The sequence below is a fragment of the Sinocyclocheilus rhinocerous genome, unplaced genomic scaffold (genome assembly GCF_001515625.1).
Source record: "Sinocyclocheilus rhinocerous isolate Xijiao unplaced genomic scaffold, SAMN03320098_v1.1 scaffold1366, whole genome shotgun sequence".
NCBI classification, from domain to species: Eukaryota; Metazoa; Chordata; class Actinopteri; order Cypriniformes; family Cyprinidae; genus Sinocyclocheilus; species Sinocyclocheilus rhinocerous.
In genome coordinates this window covers 67,786-87,125 of record NW_015630355.1, presented here as the reverse complement: position 1 = coordinate 87,125, position 19,340 = coordinate 67,786, and the positions used below count along the sequence as shown (strand labels likewise).

The window sequence follows — 19,340 nt, the reverse complement described above, 5'->3', positions numbered from 1 at the left end:
CATGGATTATTCATGGACGCCTACACCACTTCACAAACACAAAACATCAACATTAGACACACATTTTTTTTCCAGATTTTTAGACTTAAAAAAGCATTTGCTTGAGTTCATGAAACTTCATGATTTTCCAGTTGAGGAGGCTTTGTCAGATTTAGCTACCTTTTGTAGACCGTTTTGTCCCCAAACCATAACCAGGCATGTACTCACACGCGCCTGTTTTGCTAAAGTAATACTAAGGTCTGGAGCGGAGTAAAAAGATAGATCTGCTCTCTTATAAATTTAAGCCAATTTCACACAGGCAGAGAAAATAGCTTTGCTTTGCAAAATTGCTTCCCTTTTAAATCAAACATTCGACACTTTTAAAGCATAAATCGAATTTATGCTTTAAAAGTAGAGTAATCGTAACAGTTTTCATCCATAGTATGTCCATTTAAACGTCTGCGTTTAGCTTCAAATGGCGTCTTTGACGACAGTATTCTATAAAAATTATTTGCATTCCGATCTTGACATCAAAAGGCACAAAAATATATTTTTCTTTTATTCCATGGATTTTACCCATTTATCTCCACTTGTTCCCAGTGTTTTTCTGCAACCACTATGCACACACAGCTGCAAGTGACGTAACTGTGACGTCTACTCTGAATTGGTCTATAGCGCGTGCTATAAGCAAGTGCAGAACGAGGCCACTCTTCGAGTCCCGCCCCGGAGTACCCGTACTGAGGGCTCCCACAAGCATGAGCTAATTATGATACCCAAGGCGTTAGGCTGGGGACTACAAAACATAACCTTCTCCACTTACAGAGGGGATCAGGTGAATTAAGCAGACAAAATCAGCACAGTATGAGGACGAGGCAGATTCAATCTCTGAGCTCCCCTCCGAAACTTAATGACAAGGTCATTTTTACTGACTGAATGACCGGCCATGAAAGCATGATTCACCACGATGGCTGCCACATACACTTTGAGCATGGAAGGGGTGCATCCCTTATCCAGCAGCTCTTGCAGTATGGTTAACACAGATGACACATCACAAGAAGCACGTTCTGTGCTGCACACCAGTCAGAAAAGGCTGACCATTTAAGGACGTAAAGGCATCTCTAGCCTCCAAAATAGTATTAGTCACACTCGCGGGGGGCTGTAAAGACTCCTGTCGAAGGGCCAAACATGAAGGCTCCACAGCTCAGGCCGGGAATGCCAAATCATGCCTCTCATTAGTGAGAGGAGGTCTGTCCTCAGTGTTATCGGCCAGGGGGCTGCCGAAAGCAGCTGAATCAACTCGGGGAACCATGTCTGATTCCTCCAGAGTGGGGCCACCAGGAGGACTGAGCATCTGACTTCCCTGACGCGTCTAATGAAGCAGGGCAATCGGGGGGAAGGCATACAAGCTAGCACTGGGCCATTCGTGGGCCAGAGTGTTTCGCTGCTTCGAGAAGTAAATTGGGCAGTGAAAGTTGTCTTCTGAGGCAAAGAGGTCCACCTCTGCCCTTCTGAAGTAAGACTAGATCGTCTGAACCGTTTAAGGATGTAGTCTCCATTCTTCTGGTGCTACATTGCCCCTGGACAGTATGTCGGCTCCTTGGTTCAGTCTGCCCGGCACATAAACTGCTCTCAGTGAGAGGAGGTTGCACTGTGCCCATAAAAGGAGCACATAAAAGGATAAAAGGAGCTGCAAAAGGAGACGAGGGGCGCTGAGTTTCATGTGCAAAACACACCGGCAGATCAAAGTGCTGTGGGGAGAGTGAAGTACACGTGACCTGTGCCGGCGTGAGATCTCTCAAGCCCAGTTGCTCAGCCCGTGACTCCACTGTTTCTTCCTTCAAGGCAGCTGGGAGGGGAGAAATGGGAGAGCGGGAGGGGTGGGGCCACCTTTCATTGAAAAAGGCGTTTCACAAGCGAAGCAGGGCAAGACTCATACTCTCACAGCGAGAGCAGTCTATCTCAGTGAGCGCAGCATTAGCGTGGGTGTGGCCCAGGCAAGCAGCGTACTCACTGTGCCCGTCTGAAGCCACATAAGCGGCACAGCATTTACAACAACGCCGAGGAAATTTGCTCCAGAAAATTGGCTCTTTGTGATCACCGGATAGCCGCAGGGGAGAAGGCACTGAAGAGGTGCATCTTCCCACTGCCGGGGCTCTTCCACGGCGAGTAGCAGGCTTCGAGCTTCTTGCTTCAGAGTCCAGCGAGGAGATGATCTTCGTGCTGAAGGAGAAAAATTCTGATGAAATGGTATTCAGAGCTGATTTATATAGCTGTTCAACCCCGTTTTGGCGGGTTGAAGTGCCATTGGTTTCGTGCAGCTACACGAATGTGATCAAATCAGGCTTCAGTATTCAGAGAAAACAGGAGTTTCCCCATAAGCATCATTGACGCAATGGGAGAGGGTGTTCGAAAGGGAAGCAAACGTCCATGTTCCAAGAATTCATTGGCGTTTTGCATGATCCTCTTCTCCACAAGATGGAGCCATTCATCAGATTAGGCTTATGATCAGAATCAGAATCAGAATACATACATATATAAGGAAAATAGAAGAACATTTAAATAAGAATAATAATAATAATAATAACAATGTGGAATACATCTGGGACAGAATATTTAACAACAGGTTTGTGCATTGTGTACTATATAAACAGCTCTATAAACAAATATGTAAGTATTTACATGACATCTAATTTATTGCCTCTCTCTCAAGTACTGAGAATGAATTATAAAAGCAGGTGGTAATTTCTGTGTTAGCTGTTTCAGCTGGAGATGGCATGGGGGAAAAAAATGTTTTTATGCCTAGATGTTCTAGTGCACAGAGATCTGTAACGTCTGTCTGAGGGGAGAAGTGCAAACAGGTTGTGGCCGGGGTGAGAGGGGTCTGTGATGATGTTACCTGCCCGTTTCTTCACTCTGGAGTTGTACAAGTCCTGAAGGTTGGGCAGGTGCACACCAATGATCCTTTCAGCTGTCCTGATAGTCCGTTGCAGTTTCCTTATATCTGATTTGCTGGCTGAACCAAACCATGCCGTTATAGAAGTGCACTAGACCGACTCAATAACAGCTGAGTAAAACTGTGTCATCTGTGCCTGTGGAAGGTTAAGGTTTTTCAGTTGACGAAGGAAGTACAACCTCTGCGGGGCCTTTTTCACAGTGGGGCCAATGTGATTGTCCTACTTCAGGTCCTGAGAGATGGTGGTGCCCAGGAACCTGAATGGCTCCACTGCTGCCACAGTGCTGTTTATGATGGTGAGAGGGGGGAGTGCAGGGGGTTTCTCCTAAAGTCCACAGTCATCTCCACAGATTTGAGCGTGTTAAGCTCCAGGTTGTTGTGACCGCACCCGACAGCCAGCTGCTCAACCTCTTGTCTTTAAGCAGACCCGTCGCCGTCCTGGATGAGACCGATGACTGGTGTCATCTGCAAACTTCAGGAGCTTGACAGAGGGATCTTTAGAGGTGCAGTCGTTGGTGTACAGGGAGAAGAGCAGTGGGGAGAGCACACAGCCCTGAGGAGCTCCAGTGCTGATGGTGCAGGTGTTGGATGTGAGTTTTCCTAGCCTCACTAGCTGCTGTCTGTCTGTCAGGAAACTGGTGATCCACTGACAGATGGAGGTGGGTACAGAGAGCTGTGTCAGTTTAAACAGGAGGGTATCTGGGATGATGGTGTTGAAACCGGAGCTGAAGTCCACAAACAGGATCCTTGCATAAGTCCCTGGTTTGTCTAGATTTTGCAGGATATAGTGCAGTCCCATGTTGACTGCATCATCCACAGACCTGGATAAGCAAACTCAAGAGAGTTCAGGTAGACCGGCACCAGTTTCTCAAATGACTTCATGACCACAGACGTCAAAGCAACAGTTCTGTAGTCATTTAGTCCTGTGTTATGCTAAAGCAGCTATACAAATTTCATACTCAATATAAGAAGTCTAAAACAAACCTTTTAAGCCAAAAGAGTTACATCAGCTGTAATACATACATTTTAAAAATATATAGGTTGTTTTGAGGCACTGTGTTTTATGATTATGTAATTTAATTTATGTAAGTGACTATTGGCTAATAAGTGACAAGATTTTATGATTAAAATTGAATATTACACACTTTTGCACACAAGTGAATGCACATTCATTAAATTGTTGTGATTATTTTTGATAAATAAATGTAAGTATTTATTAAACACTGGACTGTTTTTATCATACTGGTGCAAAAATAAAAATTTTAAAATTAATTTACCATTGTACATTAGCCACAATGTAGACAAACAACCCAAAATAATTCCTTGAATTAATTTCCAGTTTGGAAGTTTGTAAAACACACATAGAAAGTTGTGACAGATGCACTGATTATTCATTAGTTTAGCTGATCATTCTAATTAAATGTTTCTGTTTTCTACCGCTCAGGTGACAGAGTGATCTGACATCAGGAAAGCATCATGAGCACTGAAAAAGAGCGCAGCGTCCTGAATGATGCCGACGAGGAGAAGGAGGTGAAGGATGAGAAGACTGCTGTGAAGGAGGAGCTGTCTGAGGAGCAGGAGCTGGAGGAGCTAAGGGCTCAGGTGCTGCAGCTCCTGCTTGAGCTGGAAGAAGCTCGAGACACGGCTCAGAAACACGAGGAGAGCTTTCTGGAGCTGCAAGGTGAGACTCCCTGAAAAACATAGCATTTTCACAGCAATGATCCCACAGTTACAGAGGTCATGTCATACCTTTTTTATTTTTCCTGAGGTGCACCTGTTAGTATTTTTTTATGTGTTGACATGACTATCTTATCATATGAAACAAACACGTTTTTGTGTCACATGCCAAAAAGTTGCAGAAATACAGAATGAGTTGTTTTTGTGCCTTGGTTTCAATGTTGTTTTTGCACTGGGAAGTTTTGAGTTATGGAATTTACTAAATGTTTTTATAATATAATTAACGGTTAAATGTCAAACCAGTAACCTATGAATAAATAACTATATATTATAAAATCCATGTATATTTAGTTCATGATATACATCATATTTTAATTATAATATTATTTGATCTGAAACCTTTCTTAGATGGCAGTGGTGTTAAAATAACTGGAGGAGCTGAAAGGGGAATCTATGTATTAATATCTATGTTTGTCCATCTAGTAATTGAACTGAAATTTGCATTAGATAATAGTGACTGCTAAATGATTAACACTTACAGTAACCCTGCTGCACAGTGTCATGAAGAAAGATGTTTCTTTACCAAAAGTTATTTGTCAGAGATATAGTTGAATGTGGTCTGTCCTCCATGAGCTGTTTTACTCAATGACAGGCCCAGTAAAATAGTTTCTATATATAGCATTTAGAGCTCTTTAATGAGTCACCTGCTGTATAGCAGACAGACTCCTGGGACTCTGTAATGATCTGGCTGTGCTGTGACTGAGGGCTGTTTGTGTGTAACATGACAGGCATGTGAAAGGACAGCTGCGCGCTGAGGGAAGGTTCCAGACGGGCTGTCCTGACCAGCTCTAGGGCAGCAGATGCTTTTATCTTAACTGATCATTCCTGGATCTTCTCCAGTGAGGCGCTCTGCTGTTCCTGCTCATTTATGATCGCAGACATAGCATTAGATCAGTCTCACCCGCTTGAGGGGGCACAATTTCATACTTAAGAGTCAAGTATTTGAGTTGTGACTATATGTGACTGAATTATCAGGTCTGAAACAGAAGATATAGTATAAAGTCCCAGAACTTAGACACCCAATGAAACAATGCTTGAAATGCGGGGAGGGGTGTCAGTTGACATTTAGAGGGGACACAGCCTCACCTTCAGTTGCTAAAGTGATAAATTTTACTGTGAGAATGTATTCTGTCTTAAACATTTTCTTCTATTTTCCCATGGATAACATAAATGTTATCCATCCATCCATTTTCCAAACTGCTAGACCTCTGTAGGGTCTCAGGGATGCTGGAGCCCTTCCCAGCTTCTTGGGTTGTAGGTGGGATATAAATGTTTTGGAGATTGTTTTAATGCTATTACTCTTTCTTTAAGAAAATTACGCTTTGTGTTCAGTACAATGTAGGACACTTTAGAGGATATTTCTTAACATAGGGTATGTGGATTTCGGCTTTTCACAAAGTGTAGATACATTATGACATACATTTTTAAATATATTAAAATTCAAAGCAAATTCAAAATGTGAGATTAATTGTCTTAACTCAAGCAATATATATTTTTGTGATGGAAAACTTGCCAATGTTTACAAGGTTTGTTGCATCAGTTATCTTAAAGATATTTCTGTCATGGCAGTGTTAATGTGTTTGGTCTTGGCAGAATAGATCTGCTATAGAGCAAGTACTGAGACTTGTTACTGCCAATACATCCACGGACATGCTGCTGTGAGCATACAGGAAATAACCCCCACATTTAACATACATGACATTACTCCGTAGCAGATCTATACAGGCGGAGCTGGGGAAGGTGGAGGGTTCCTGAATCGCGCTGCAACTGCTATAGCAAACGATAGCCAAGTATTTGAATGTTGAGCAGCAAGCTCATTGGCTGCTGATGTGAAAAGTAACCAGTCAGCTGCGCTCTGTAGATAACAATGTGATTACTAGCAATTGAGTTAGATTGAGTTAGCTATCAGCTAAGCAGTGTTCCAAGATTGCAGTATAACTATCACTGTATATCACTGTATCACTTCATTTGGTAACATGTGAAGAGGGATCCTGATTTAGCTTAATTTGAACTCATTTTCATTGTCAGAGCAAAAAGTTTTTCTCTATCTCTGTCCAGGTCTTCTCGAGGAGGAACGTTTAGCTAGTGCTCATCAGGCAGAGGCCTTCACAAGACAGATCCAGCATCTGCAAGGTAACAAAGACTCTGAACACACAAACCCAAGATGATATTATAAGATTAATGATAAGATTTTCATTGCATTAGATGACAAAATACTGTAACAAAGCATATGCTATTTACTTGTGAGGAGTAAACCATTCTTTTAAAATACTTTACAGATGTAAAATAATTTTTTTTTAATGATCTCCCGACCCCTGTAGCACAACTTCGTTCTGTTCAGGAGGAGATGGACAGTCTGGAGGAGGAGAAGGAGAGCGAGCTTCTGGAAGCGCAGGAGGAGCTGCGGGCGGCGCAGGAGGAGGTGCTGCTGCTGCAGCAGGCGTCGGAGGAGGCCGCGGCTGAAAGAGAGAACGACATCGCCAGTCTGCAGGAGGAGCTCTGCCGCTTACGGGCGGACATCTCTCGACTGGAGAACACGGGACAGGAGTACGAGCTGGAGATCGTCACACTCCGAGCGGAAATAGAGATGAAGAGCCTGAGCCGTCTACAGCAGAGGAAGGAGGGTGAGAACAGAAACACAGCGCTAAAAGAGCTCTGAGATTGTCAGGGTACTGCATTAATGAAGACAAGTCATTTTCAATGCAGCAATCAAAATTAAATGTTTAGTTTGACCTCCAAAATCTATAACAGTGTACAGCACATTCACAGCACAGTCATGAATCCAGTCCAAAAATAGGCTACGAATGAGCATTTCAGCTGAAAAAAAAGAAGAGAAAAACATAAATGGCTTTTTCTCTCCTTTGTAGACATATTCAATATTCAAATTTATGTATTTACCCATTAAAAAACTATATAATTATCCCCAGTGGAAAACTAGATATCCCACTTAACCAGTTTGGTCACTTTATTATTTTATTTATTTTAAGGTCCAATTCTCACTAACTAACTATTAACTATGGGTTTTGCCTCAATAAACTCCTAATTTGCTGCATGTTAATAGTTAGTAAGGTAGTTGTTTAGTTTAGGTTTGGGGTAGAGATTAAGGGATCTAAAATACGGTCATGCAGAATAAGGCATTAAAGGGGTCATATGATGTTGCTAAAAAGAACATTATTTTGTGTATTTGGTGTAATGAAATGTGTTTATGCGGTTTAAGTTTAAAAAAACACATTATATTCCACATACTGTACATTATTGTTTCTCCTTCTAGAACAGACATAAGGCAAAATAATCACTAAGTAAAGGTGTAACAAAATGTCTCTAGAATAGACATATGGCAGAAAAAAAAAAAAATCCCGTGTCCATTATGCCTGCGGCAACCACATGTGACGACCATGCTGGACTCCGCTTCGTCCATGGTGAAAGCCGATCCGGTGATCCACAGCGCAAAGTTGTTGTATTTCCTCAGCGACCAGCACGGATCAGCTCCAGCATGACGAAGCGTATATTGTCCTCTTTTGGAAGACCAAACAAAGTAGTTTCGCTTTCACAACGAAACACACAGCGTCTTCACGACATGATGGCGGTGGCAGAAACTAAAATAAAGTTACGCCTTCTTTCTTTGCGTGAACATTTGGGCGGCGTTATGCAAATCTTCCCACACAGTGAGGTAGATATGTGGGGGCGTGTTAGAACGAGCCGTTTTAGGTAGGTGTGGCTGACTCTTAACTTTTATAAAGAATATCTCTTTGGATTTGAGACTTTAGTCTTTGCAACTTTACAGATCTTCTTTATGCACCAAGAGCTTTTAACACTCCAAAGAGAAAGGAAAAATTGAAATCACATCATATGACCCCTTTAATATGTGCTTTATAAGTTCTAATAAACAGCCAATATGCTAGTAATATACATGTTAATAAGCAAGTTAATAGAGAGAATTGGTCCTTAAAGTGTTACCACTATGTTTAAATAATATTATATTTAATATTATATTTCATTATTAAAATAAATGATATCCTGCTCTCCTTTCAGCCAACTGCTCTCGGCCGGTTTATAAAACCTGACAGGTGAATAATAAATTATAATATATGTGGAATTCACACTGTCCATACATGCACCTCGATGCATGACAAACGAAAATACTGTGTTCTTAAACTGAATCAAAATAATCAAAACATGTTTGATATAGATTTTCTGTGAAATCTGTCCACTCTGACTTGGAATCGCAGACTAGCTCTGAATTTCAGCAGCTAATGTTGACTCGCTCTGACTGAAAACTGGGGCAAAAATCTGTGCAAAAGTCATGTAGTGTGTTCCAGCCTTAATGATTTTTGATTTACTCACTTATACACAGTGGTGGACGAAGTACACAAATCAAGTACTTGAGAATCGTTTGGTGCGATTTGCGAACCGATTTAACGGGTTCATTGAAAAGAATCAGTTCGTTCATTAATCAGACACCGCTTCTGTGTCTCGGAGCACGTGATATATTATAACGAGTAACGATAAGTTTTATGAAATGTAGTGAAGTAAAAAGTACGATCTTATGCTTTGGAATGTAGTGAAGTAAAAGTAAAAGTTACTCAAAATAAAAATACTCCAGTAAAGTAGGCCTACAGATACTTGAAAAATGTACTTCGTTACTGTGTCCACCACTGCTTATACATCATAGCCTGGCAAAACCAATGAATTTCACATTCCAGTAAGCATTTTGTTGGACAAAAATTTCTATAAAACCTATTAATCTCATCTTATTAAATTTGTTTTTCCACAAGAGGAAGACTGAATATTTAAATATCTATATCTGCTAAAAAATTTTCTACTTTAGTAGCACAATAGCATGTAATCAACCTCAAAGCTAAAAGATCTGAACTGAAAGCCAGAAAATGTAGAACTTGAATTTCATAGGGTCATTTTCATGTTTCACTCCTGAATGTTTGCATCTTATTTTGGCTGTGATGTTACAGTTCAGGCAGCTCCTGCATCACTCTTAAAGAAGAACAGGACGAGACAGAAGAGGCAAAACACACGCAGTGCGGTACAGAGACAGAAACGGGAAGCTCTTGCATGAGCTCCAACTGCAGGCTGGTGGACGCTGGGATCCAGAAGAACATATCGTTTGATGGCAAACCTGTGACCCCCACCGGCTGGACAGGAGGTTTCTCAGAGATCCTCTCACTGAGAGATCAGCTCAAGCAGACAGAAGAGAAGGCCACACACGAGCAGAGAGAGGTACACCGGCCTGACATCCATTATTCATATATGAGAGCTTTCATAAGAAAATGTTCTCTAAATTTTGCTGATTTATGTTGCTAGTGTGATGGACTGAAGAATGAACTACAGAATCTGCAGGAAATGTACGAGACCAGCCAGAAGGAGCGAGCCGAGCTGGAGCTGGAGTTACTGCGCTGCAGGGAAGAGCTGGAGAGAGCTGCTGAAGTCAAAGAGGTACACTGATCACATAAAAGTATTTTTAATGTTTTTTTTTTTTTAAGAAGTCTCTTCTGCTCATCAACGGCACACTGCATTTATTTGATCAAAAATACAAAAAGAAAACACCAATATTGTGAAATATTATTACAATTGAATTTTTTATTTTACAATTTCTATTTTAATATACTTTGAAATGTAATTTATTCCTGTGATCAAAGCTGAATTTTCAGCATCATTACTCCAGTCTTCGGTGTCACATGATCTTCAGAAATCATTCTAATATGCTGATTTATTATCAGTGCTGGAAACTGTTGCTGCTTAGTATTTTTTGGAACCCTGTGATACTTTTTTTCAGGATTTTTTGATGAATAAAAAGATAAAAAGAACAGCTTTTATTCAAAATAGAAATAGTTTGTAACCATGTGAATCTTTACTGTCAATTTTTTATTAATTTAACACATCCTTGCTGAATAAAATTACTAATAAATTTAAAAAAAAAAAGAAATGTATTGACCCCAAACGTGTGAACGGTAGTGTATATTGTTACAAAAGAATTCTATTTTGAATAAATGCTGTTCTTTTTATTCATCAAAGAATCCTAAAAAAAGTATCACAGGCTACACATTTTTTTTAAGCAGCACAAAACTGTTTCTAACATTGATAACATAATGATTTCTGACACTGAAGACTGGAGTAATGATGCTGAAAATACAGCTTTGATCACAGAAATAAATTACAGTTGAACATATATTCACATAGAAAACAGCTATTTTAAATTGTAATAATATTAAACAATATGACTGTTTTTACTGTACTTTTGATCAAATTAATGCAGCCTTGGTGAACATAAGAAACTTCTTTAAAAAACAAAAAATCTTACTGATCCCAAACTTTTCAATGCAGTGTACATTTTGTGACATAAATTTTAATTCTACATAGATATACAAATAAATAATCATTTTGTTTTATATTTTGTATATATGTATTAAACATCTGAATATAATATCTAAGTTTATAGTTTTTTTATTATGTAAATATAAATGTACAATCTGGGATATTATTGCTAGACATTTTATTTATTTATTTAATTTCTGTATTGAATTACATATGAATTTAAACAGAACACATGCTTTATGCAGTAAATTTAGTTTTGTATAAAAAGAGGGTCAGCCATCCAAATCAAAGAGAGTCATTGCTCTGCTTTACAGACATGGGGCAGGTCAGCGAGTGAAATCATTAGCAATGTATCAGCAAGTGATGATTTCAATGAAACACTAGCAGGTGCAGAAGACACGGCCCATCAGAGCATGTTCATTTAGACTTGATTGTGTCCCCAGCAAATGACAGTATAGCACGAGTACGATCGTTATTTCTAATCATCACTCATCAATAGGTTGATGACTTCACCTGTTTTCTCTGCTATTCTGGATTTCATTTCACAACGCTACACACCACAAGCATTAAACATTAAGCACAGCCTTTGCCCTTTGCTTCCATATTTAGTACGGCTCTTTTTGCTGTAATGACAGCAGCACTCGTTCTGGCATAGACAAAACCTGATGATCATATCGCAGCATGATTTGAGAATGTTACTAAGAGCATCTTACATTTTTCAATGGAAGAAACAAACCTTCTATCGAATCCATTAATCTATCCATCAACAAATTCTCTAATAAATATATTTTAATACAGCGCACCGTTCATTCAGTCATGACTTTTGGTCTCATTCTCCATGCCATTTCTTCCCAAGATCATGCCGTCAGCACCTTCTCTTTCTTTTTTACTTTCTAGGAATGATGCTAACAAAAACCATTGATTTGTTTCTGGCGATCTGAAATATATTGTGGAGAGCAAAGCACAGGTACCGTTAAACGTAATTCAAACATTGTAATTCATGTTTTGGTCTTTATGATGTTCTTTATTGTTATCTTTTGTAAAAACAAATCATACATTTTATGCTTTCTAATGACTTGACTAAATTGTAAAATGTCATATTGTTATTTATTTATTTATTTTTGGATCATACATTATAACAAATAATATTGACTGTCGTAAATACTCTATTATAACTAGTCAGACTGATTGGCTTTTTCTTAGCAGTGTTCTCACCTGATGAAACTACGATCAACACTCATCACAGCCTCTACTGTAACATCTGGAGTTTAATGGTGTTTTTTGTGTGTCCTTTTGTCTTTTTGCAATAATAACTACCTTCTTAGACAAAAAAGGTTCTACTTATATTTTTCCTATAATATTTCACATGTACTTCATATTAGTTTAGCAAATGTTTTTGATTCTTGTGCTGTAGGCTTGTTGTAAATATCTTTAATATTATGATAAGTTTATATTGACGATTTCTTCCTAATATATGAGATGAATTATAAAAAATATATTAATTGCAACAGACCAAAAAATTGCTGTAAAGGAGGTTCAAATTGAAAAGAGAATCTGAAGTTTGTGAATTAAAGAAATGCTTAAATATTTAAAATAGGCCTAGTTATTTACCTTATCAATTATTTTGTGAATTTACACAATGCTATTGGTTTGCAATAACTGCTATAATCTATCCTTTTTGTATGTTTTTATGCATGTTTCAGCATGAGGCAACACTATATTGTCATATAGATGACTGTATATAGATTTATACACTGATGAGAAGAATCAACAATTCAATATGTCCACACAGTTCTGGAGGAAAAAAAGTATGAACTGAACATAATTTTGTCAACATTTAGTGCATGAACTCTGAAGGTCACTTATGTAAAAAGTAAGTGTAACCTCATAGTTCACATATTTGGTTCAACCACCTACAGAAACCAGTTCAGTCTATCTGTATAGAGAGGATTTTCCTGAAGCTGAGTCATTTACTCACGTGCTTTGGATGATTGTCACATGACCCAAATTCAGTTGTGTTCTGTTCTACGGATGTCCAATCCAAAAGAGTCATTATAACTGTGAAATAATGATTATAAATAATTATGTAACCTATTCTAGTCACTTAAACTTTTTTTCTCTAAAGCCATCTGAAATCTCTTTTCATCATGTTGCAACAGAATGACATTATTTTGAGCAGGTGATAAAATTATATCACAATTTGACCTGAACTGTTTGGAACGGTTTATCAAAGGCTTTTTAACAAGAAAGTTCACATATTTGTACTTTTCTATCAATGACCTTGATTGTTCAAACCCTTTATTGTACAAAGATTTGCTTAAACAATTTTAGAATTTTTAAGAATTGTGTGTAAAAACTAAAAATGTAAGACTTCTATTTATTATGTTTTATGACTGAGCTGATAATCAGATGACATATGTGATCTCTTACAGACCATTAACATCTCTAAGTCAGCAAAAGGTTAGCTGAGATGATCGAAGTCTAGCAGCAAATGGAATTCTTCTTCTTATTATTTCTATTCTGTTGTGACAGTGGTACCAAAAACTGTTGTATTTAAATTTGTGAAATTTCTAAAATGATTGTATATTTTGAACAGTAATATAGATCAACCATGAGGTTTAATGGTGTTTAATGTACTGAATTAGCAATTAACTGAATTCCACTGTATCCCTACATTTGATAAAGACAAACTGAGTTCCAACTTTCCAAAACATTTGTGGATGTTTCTTTAAATATGGGCACTTTTTTATTTTGAGCAGGTGATAAAATTATATCACAATTTGACCTGAACTGTTTGGAACGGTTTATCAAAGGCTTTTTAACAAGAAAGTTCACATATTTGTACTTTTCTATCAATGACCTTGATTGTTCAAACCCTTTATTGTACAAAGATTTGCTTAAACAATTTTAGAATTTTTAAGAATTGTGTGTAAAAACAAAAAATGTAAGACTTCTATTTATTATGTTTTATGACTGAGCTGATAATCAGATGACATATGTGATCTCTCACCCACACACACACACACACACACACACACACACACACAGCCTATATGGTGTAAATAAATTCCTGGGATTGTTTTTGTTATTTTTGTTCTATGAGTGTGTGCTGAAATATGCAGACCTTGCAGCACTTTAGAGCCTTTTTGTACTCTTCCACCTGCACTCCTATTTAAAGGGATAGTTCACCCAAAAATGAAAATGTGATGTTTATCTGCTTACCCCCAGGGCATCCAAGATGTAGGTGACTTTGTTTCTTCAGTAGAACACAAACGGAGATTTTTAACTCCAGCCGTTGCAGTCTATCAGTACGGTTGGACTTAAAAATCTCCGTTTGTGTTCTACTGAAGAAACAAAGTCACCTACATCTTGGATGCCCTGGGGGTAAGCCGATAAACATCAAATTTTCATTTTTGGGTGAACTATCCCTTTAAGAGCCTCAGTCTGTTGCACAACGGTGCAGGGCTTTTCTCCTTAACTTTCTTTAAATAGCGATCTGGAAGTTAGCTATCATACCCTGAAATAAAAATGACAGTGTTTGAAGAAAAACCTTTATACTGCAATAAGCCTGCAATGTCTCATGGACTCTAAATTCTGTGATGTTTACTAAAAATCTCATTGCTTCACATTCAATATACTGTATGTATATATATATATATATATATATATATAACATATAAATATATAATATATATATAACTGGATGAGACTATTTTAACACTAGAGAACAGTATGTGAAATATTTAACAGTCAGGATTTTCCATTAGCTAATAAAGATCTCTAACCCTAATAACATTTTATAGACCTTCTAAAACAAGCTTCTAAGACTTTCTAAAAACACCTCATTTGAGTATTGTGCTTTAAAAATATGTGTGCCATACTAAAAAAATATAAAATGTAACTTTTCCTTTATTATATATTTATTATTATACATTTATTGGGATATTCTGCAAAATAACACCAGAATTGTTAGAAAGTGAGGTATGACATTCATTAATGTGTTCAAGGTTCAAAAGAAATATGAGTTAGATTTCCTGGATGACACTGCACACTTCACTACACTGATCCATTAGGATTCAGAGGCGTAAACTGTCAAACTAAATTAAAGCCAAGCATTGGTGCTGCCAGGTATGTTGACTCAGGCTCTTCTTTTACATTTCTGCTAGGATCAAGTGGAACATTAGGTCAGGAAGAAGAAGGCTAATTGTGGAGAACAACCTCATCAAGTTGGAAAACCACTCTAATCTGTTCAAGGAAGAGCTACCTAATAATACAAGAATAATAACACAATGTGACTACTACTAATAACGAATAACACACAAACAGTTGTACTTTTCAGAATGTTACTGAAGACATTAAGTGATCATTGACAAGGCAGGCTGGACATAGTAAGTGAACCTCTCCAAAAAGCTTATTGAAGTTTGGCTAGTGTGACCCATGCCTTGATGCTTAAATACACTTTATTAAAATGCTCAAAGCTGGAAAAGGCAATGGTAGCATTGCTAAAGACCTGGGTGTTCATCAGTCCTAGACCCTGAACATTCAGTATTGTTAATTCTCTCTCCCACAAAGATCACTCTAAGAAAACAACAATAGAAAAAGACCCCCAGAAAACTCTACAAACTGCAGAATTGTTTGTTCATGTGTCCACTGTCATAAAAAACCACACACTGACCAAAAATGGTGTTTGTGAAAGGATTGCTCCCAAAAATAAATATTGATGTCTCATATGTTTGGCCAAGACCACCTGGATGTTCCACAAAGCTACCGAGAAAATGTTCTATGGACAGTTGAGGAAAAAGAGCACTGAATTCCAACTCATCCCAACCGTGAAGCATGGTGGAAAAAGCATCGTGGTTTAATGTTGCTTTGCTGCTTCGGGATCTGGACACTTCAGAATCAGTGTATCAAGAGATTTTACAGGAGAATGTGAAGACAGAAGTTCAACAGATTTGTGAAAGTGATGGTGCAAAAGTGTAATCACAGGAAACGTTTGGTGGAGGTTTTGCTGCTAAAAGAGGACAGAATATTACATTTAAGGGTTTACTTACTTTGTCCAGCCTGTCTTGTCAGCGATCACTCAATGTTGTCAATAGAATTTTGAAAAGTTCAATTGTTTGTGTGTTCTTGCTGGCCCTTTGTCTATTTAGGTTAATTTGCAATCAGTCAATAAAGCCATAAATGTGCTGAGCCACCTTCAAAAACAAAACCTGGGTCAAGTTTAATCTATTAATCAGGTGTCACTGCTGCAAACGGGGCATGTCTGACTGTGACATGTTTATTTTGCCATTATTATGTAATAAAAAGCAAGAAAATAACTATTGCTTGGTCTTCAATGATAATTGAAAGTCACTTTTAATGACTATAGGACATCTCCAAAATTTTAGAAGGCAGGGTTTATAAAACACAAACACATCCTGTATTAAATCTTTTGGTAAAGGCTCGACCCAAGCTTAATATATGAAGTATAGTGAGCTGATATTTAAAATAATGGATATGCACATGTTTTATTGTCGCCTATAAGATAATATTTTATTGTCCATGGAATCTGGGGTATAAAAAAGATATTTTAATGCCCACGTGAAACACAGGTTAATTATTTGATGTGTCACTGAGGTGTCAGAAAGTCACATACATTCATCTAAAACTGCCATGCTGAGTCACTTTGTCTGGTCATTGCTCTGCAAAGAGGGGACAACCCAAAATAAACATTGGTGAACACAATCTTTGCCAAACACTATCGCAACTCAAGACATTTATAATCAGAGAACATTCTAGAACATGTCAAGATGAAGCAACAAATCTTGACAAATGCTAAAACTGCCACATGTTTTTTTCTTTCTAATAAAGCATATAATCGATTTCCTTAAAATCCTTGTTTTCACAACATATTGTCACTCATTTTCTCCCAAAAACAGAGCACTATCAGCTGCTCTCACATTACCAAACCACAGAGAAGCAGAAGAGCACATGCCATGCTGTGACTGGATTAAAATCTGAAAGCGATTTCTGTCAAGTGACACATGAAACCAGTCACAGATTGAACTCTTATGATTTTGTCAGAGCAGGAGGATCCCAAGGTCTTTATAAAAAGCACCTAAGTATGCATTTATTAATTTATGAGAACTGATTCTGAACAAGATTTCTGATTGAAATAAATTGACATAAATTTCCCATTTCACTTGCAGGTCCATCACCTGTTGTATGCAGGGCTGGCAATGTCTATATTTCTGAGCTGAATAAAGTAAAAGAAACATTTTTTTAAAATGTAATTATAATATAATATATTATAATATATAATAATGCAGTTTGATTTAAAAGTGTGTCAGCCACAATGCAGAGGCTATGTCAATTTGTAAAGTCCCTTACCAAAAAGTAGTATACTTCAAGTTTATTTTAGTAAGTATACTTAAGTAAAGTTCAAGTATATTTTTAAGTATACTTTATGTAGCAAGTATACAAATATCAGTGGACTAGTAGTATACTTGTAAGTGTACTATTTCAATACTCCTTGGGACTAAATTGGCCCACTTTCTAGTATATAAAACTATACTTTTAAGTATACTTTAAGTATAACAGTAGTAAACTAGTTTACAACAATATTTAAATATATTTAGACTTTTTCTAAGTATAAGTCAAGTATACTTAAATGTCATTTCAAGTAATTTTCTGAGAAGTACATAAAGCCAATTTCTGAGAAGTACATAAAAAGTAGACTAAAAGTATACTTTCCTATTTTTTTGTTTAAAAGAAGTATACTAATAGCACACTTGAATAAACTTTTTTTTCGTAAGGGGTGCTGCGAAATGAGTAAGCACAAAATTAAATCCAGTGAATCATATTTGTACTACTCAGAAGGAGCTGACTGCAATTACACGTATCGTCCTTCATATATGAATCATTTATAATAACATGTCACAGCTTATGGACGCTATATTGTAAAGCGTTGCCCCGGCGTCACCCTCTATTTCTGCCATGACTTTGTCATGCAGAGCCGGTGACCGCACAGTTTACAAATGAGAGGACACGCCCACTGACCCCGACAGTCCAGAAATAAGTGCGTCTCCATTGGCCAATCACAGGCTGCCTCATTCATTTCCACCAATCCGATCGATCACAGTTATCCTTCAGAGCTACTAAACTGCTCGTCATACTCCAGTATATACAGCATGACATCAGTGTGATGTAATCCCTGGGGTCCTGGGCGCATTTAAACCCCCTTCATTCACCCTCTCCCTTATTTCAAACAGAGTTTCACTCCTGCGAGCTGTGGAGCAGCAAAGTGACTTTTTCATTTTCTTTTTTTATTTTCAAAAAGTGATATTCTTCAAACTCAAAGTGTCCATTAAGAAGTCGCGACTACATTCGTCAGGGAACTGAGAATTAAAAACATTCTTCAAACTCAAAGTGTCCATTAAGAAGTCGCGACTACATTCGTCAGGGGACTGAGAATTAAAAACGGGGACCGGCCGCCTTGTAAACCGTAAATCGCATAATCCATCACCGTCCTGACAGAAGATCACTTCTCACAAGTATCTGTGAAAGCCTGTCTGTTTTCTTTGTTTTTTTTTCAAACTCCATCCAGGTTTTGACACTCTCCCGCGAAAGTGACGAGCTGTGAATTTCCAGCATTGCACGTATAAAAGCCAGAGTCCATCATGAGCAATTACACACATTTAGAGGATCTGCCGCCACAGTACTACCAGGGCACAGACTTCGGGGAAGAGGAAGAGGAGGAGATGCCAGCGACAGAGAAGGAGCTGGCCGAGGACGCGCCGTGGAAGAAGATCCAGCAGAACACCTTCACCAGATGGTGCAATGAACATCTCAAATGCGTCAATAAGAGCCTCACTGACCTCCAGAGAGACCTGAGCGATGGCCTCAAGCTCATCTCGCTCCTGGAGGTCCTCAGTCAGAAGAAAATGTACAGAAAGCATAATGTCAGACCAAACTTCAGACAAATGAAGCTGGAGAACGTGTCGGTGGCGCTGGAGTTTCTGGACCGGGAGCGAATCAAACTAGTGTCGATAGGTAAGATCTAAACACATTTAGCTAAATAAGTATTGATAATATTGTATAGACCCTATAACATTTTCTTAACATTTTAAAGAGTGAGATGCAAAGAGCGTTCCAACTTTGGAATAACATAATAACAGATCTAGCAATTAGGAGATCATTAATGCACATTAAAAATATAACAACAACAAGAATAATCATCATCAGATGTGGACTGTAAAAGCTGATTATTATATTAACTGTCACACACACTCTCTCTCTCTCTCACACACACACTCTCTCTCTCTCTCTCTCTCTCTCTCACACACACACACTCTCTCTCTCTCTC

General features: G+C 38.1%; 2 protein-coding genes across 3 annotated transcripts in view; both read left to right on the top strand.

Annotated features, from left to right (window-relative positions):
• The window catches only part of LOC107740247 (coiled-coil domain-containing protein 136-like), a 19,792-nt gene extending 7,887 nt beyond the window's left edge, over positions 1-11,905 (top strand). The window contains exons 3-8 of the mRNA XM_016552607.1: positions 4,377-4,613; positions 6,728-6,802; positions 6,991-7,321; positions 9,637-9,901; positions 9,986-10,117; positions 11,894-11,905. Of these exons, the coding sequence (XP_016408093.1) occupies positions 4,409-4,613; positions 6,728-6,802; positions 6,991-7,321; positions 9,637-9,901; positions 9,986-10,117; positions 11,894-11,899 (1,014 nt within the window). The 5' untranslated portion in view covers positions 4,377-4,408 and the 3' untranslated portion in view covers positions 11,900-11,905. The remainder of the gene's footprint in view (positions 1-4,376; positions 4,614-6,727; positions 6,803-6,990; positions 7,322-9,636; positions 9,902-9,985; positions 10,118-11,893) is intronic.
• A 6,490-nt stretch (positions 11,906-18,395) lies between these two features.
• Positions 18,396-19,340, top strand: part of LOC107740233 (filamin-C-like) — a 21,004-nt gene continuing 20,059 nt past the window's right edge. For both annotated transcript variants that reach the window (XM_016552584.1, XM_016552585.1), the window contains exon 1: positions 18,396-19,027. In XM_016552584.1, the coding sequence (XP_016408070.1) occupies positions 18,655-19,027 (373 nt within the window). In that variant the 5' untranslated portion in view covers positions 18,396-18,654. The remainder of the gene's footprint in view (positions 19,028-19,340) is intronic.